Source organism: Pterocles gutturalis, unplaced genomic scaffold (assembly GCF_000699245.1).
Source record: "Pterocles gutturalis isolate BGI_N339 unplaced genomic scaffold, ASM69924v1 scaffold30186, whole genome shotgun sequence".
Lineage (NCBI taxonomy): Eukaryota > Metazoa > Chordata > Aves > Pterocliformes > Pteroclidae > Pterocles > Pterocles gutturalis.
Genome location: NW_010106394.1, coordinates 1 through 1,557, shown reverse-complemented (window position 1 = coordinate 1,557; position 1,557 = coordinate 1). Strand labels below are relative to the sequence as shown.

The window sequence follows — 1,557 nt, the reverse complement described above, 5'->3', positions numbered from 1 at the left end:
CAACCCACGAGGAAAGAAAAACCCCTGGGACGGGCCGGGCTCTGCGCTGGCTCCTCAGCAGAAAAGCACCCCTGGCCAGGGTGTCCCCTCCTGGGTTTTGCTGTGAACCAGGGACGCGATCAGAACCGCTGCCTCCAGCATCACCCCCGAGCCTCATCCCGGGGGAGGTCGATTTACCTCCAGTTTTTGGGTGACTTTTTTTTTCAGCTCTTCGGATACGAAATCCTCAAAGACAAAGCTCCAGCCAAACTCTTCTGCTTCTGTTTTGTATTTCTTTGCTCTAACAAACTCCCTGGGAGAAATACAAACACGCTCAGGGAGGAGTTTTGCGCCACCAAACCCAGCGACCTGCGCACGCGGCGGGTTCAGAGCCAGGCACAACGGACCCGACCTGGGGCCACCCCACGCGGAGGGGTCCCCGCTCCTCCCCAGCACAGCTCTGGTGGGTTTGACATCGATTTATCCGATAAAACAGCCCCACTTGGAAACTCATCCCGCACCCTGTTCTTCCATCAAATGTCACAACTGCACAGATGGAAATTCCTTAAAACCACTCAAACCTACGGCTGCTGCTAAATGTCCCCAAAAGCCATCAACTGTCACATGCTGCTGAACAATCTCGCCCTGCTTCTGTCCCTTTGGTTCCTCATTGCTTAAGTTGCAGAAATTGCCGTTACTGGGTGTTACTGGGCAGTTCCTGGTGTGTGGAAGCGTCGACTCTTTGTAACCGCGAAGGGCTCAGCCGGGCACATAAAGGCATTTCCCCGACGCGCCCTGTGCAAGGGCTCCGAGAAAATACACCGAGGAGTGGTCCCGTGTTTACAGATGAAAATGGAAGCTATAGGAACCCGAAATGTGAAGCGGCGCAGCCCTATCAGTAAGAAAAGGCACCTACAGAAAAAGGATGTTTGCAAGGAAAGGAAAAAAAAAAAAAAGAGAAAAAGGGGGAGAAAAGGGAGAGAAACAGGAAGAAATGGGGGAAAGAGGGGGAAAGGGAATGAAAAGTAAGCGTGGTTGCAAGCTACACTAGTCAGATGCTTCATCTTGCACCGCAGAGGTGATTTATTCCAGACAAACCCATTTTTCATTCTAATTAAAGTGCTGGGAGTGCCCCAGTGGTGGCTCTCAGACCCTGGGAACCAGCCCCGAAAGACCCGGTGCCAACACCCCCTGCCCCCCGCGGACCCCAACCGTCGCTGGTACCTGAAATCTCCGTTGGTGACGGGATATCTGTCGATGGCAAACGGCTTCACTGTCACCTCCCTGACGGGCGCCTCTTCGTTCCACTGCTCCAGGGAGCTGGAGCCCATCTGAAACTTCCCCCCAGGCAGCTGCACCATGCCGTCATCCTTCCCAAGCGCTAAAAGTGAAGAAAATCAGCAGGACAACTTGAATTTTTAAACATGACCGCACCAGACAGCATGCATTCCATGCCAAAGTCACTTTCCGTACAGATAGGGCGCAGTATATTAAGTGACGATGATTAGCATTTGTATAGGTCCGCATTTTTTTTAATAAGGTTAAAATAAATTTTTTATAAGGTTTTTTTAAAGGTTA

The 1,557-nt window shown here is 51.5% G+C and overlaps 1 protein-coding gene across 1 annotated transcript in view; it reads right to left on the bottom strand.

Annotated features, from left to right (window-relative positions):
• Positions 1-1,364, bottom strand: part of LOC104472198 (sulfatase-modifying factor 2-like) — a gene marked incomplete at its 3' end in the record, with an annotated part of 2,058 nt that extends 694 nt beyond the window's left edge. The window contains exons 1-2 of the mRNA XM_010087774.1: positions 1,204-1,364; positions 178-292 (exon numbers count right to left, since the gene is read on the bottom strand). Coding sequence (XP_010086076.1) covers positions 178-292; positions 1,204-1,340 — 252 coding nt within the window. The remainder of the gene's footprint in view (positions 1-177; positions 293-1,203) is intronic.
• Between the last annotated feature and the right edge of the window lie 193 nt (positions 1,365-1,557).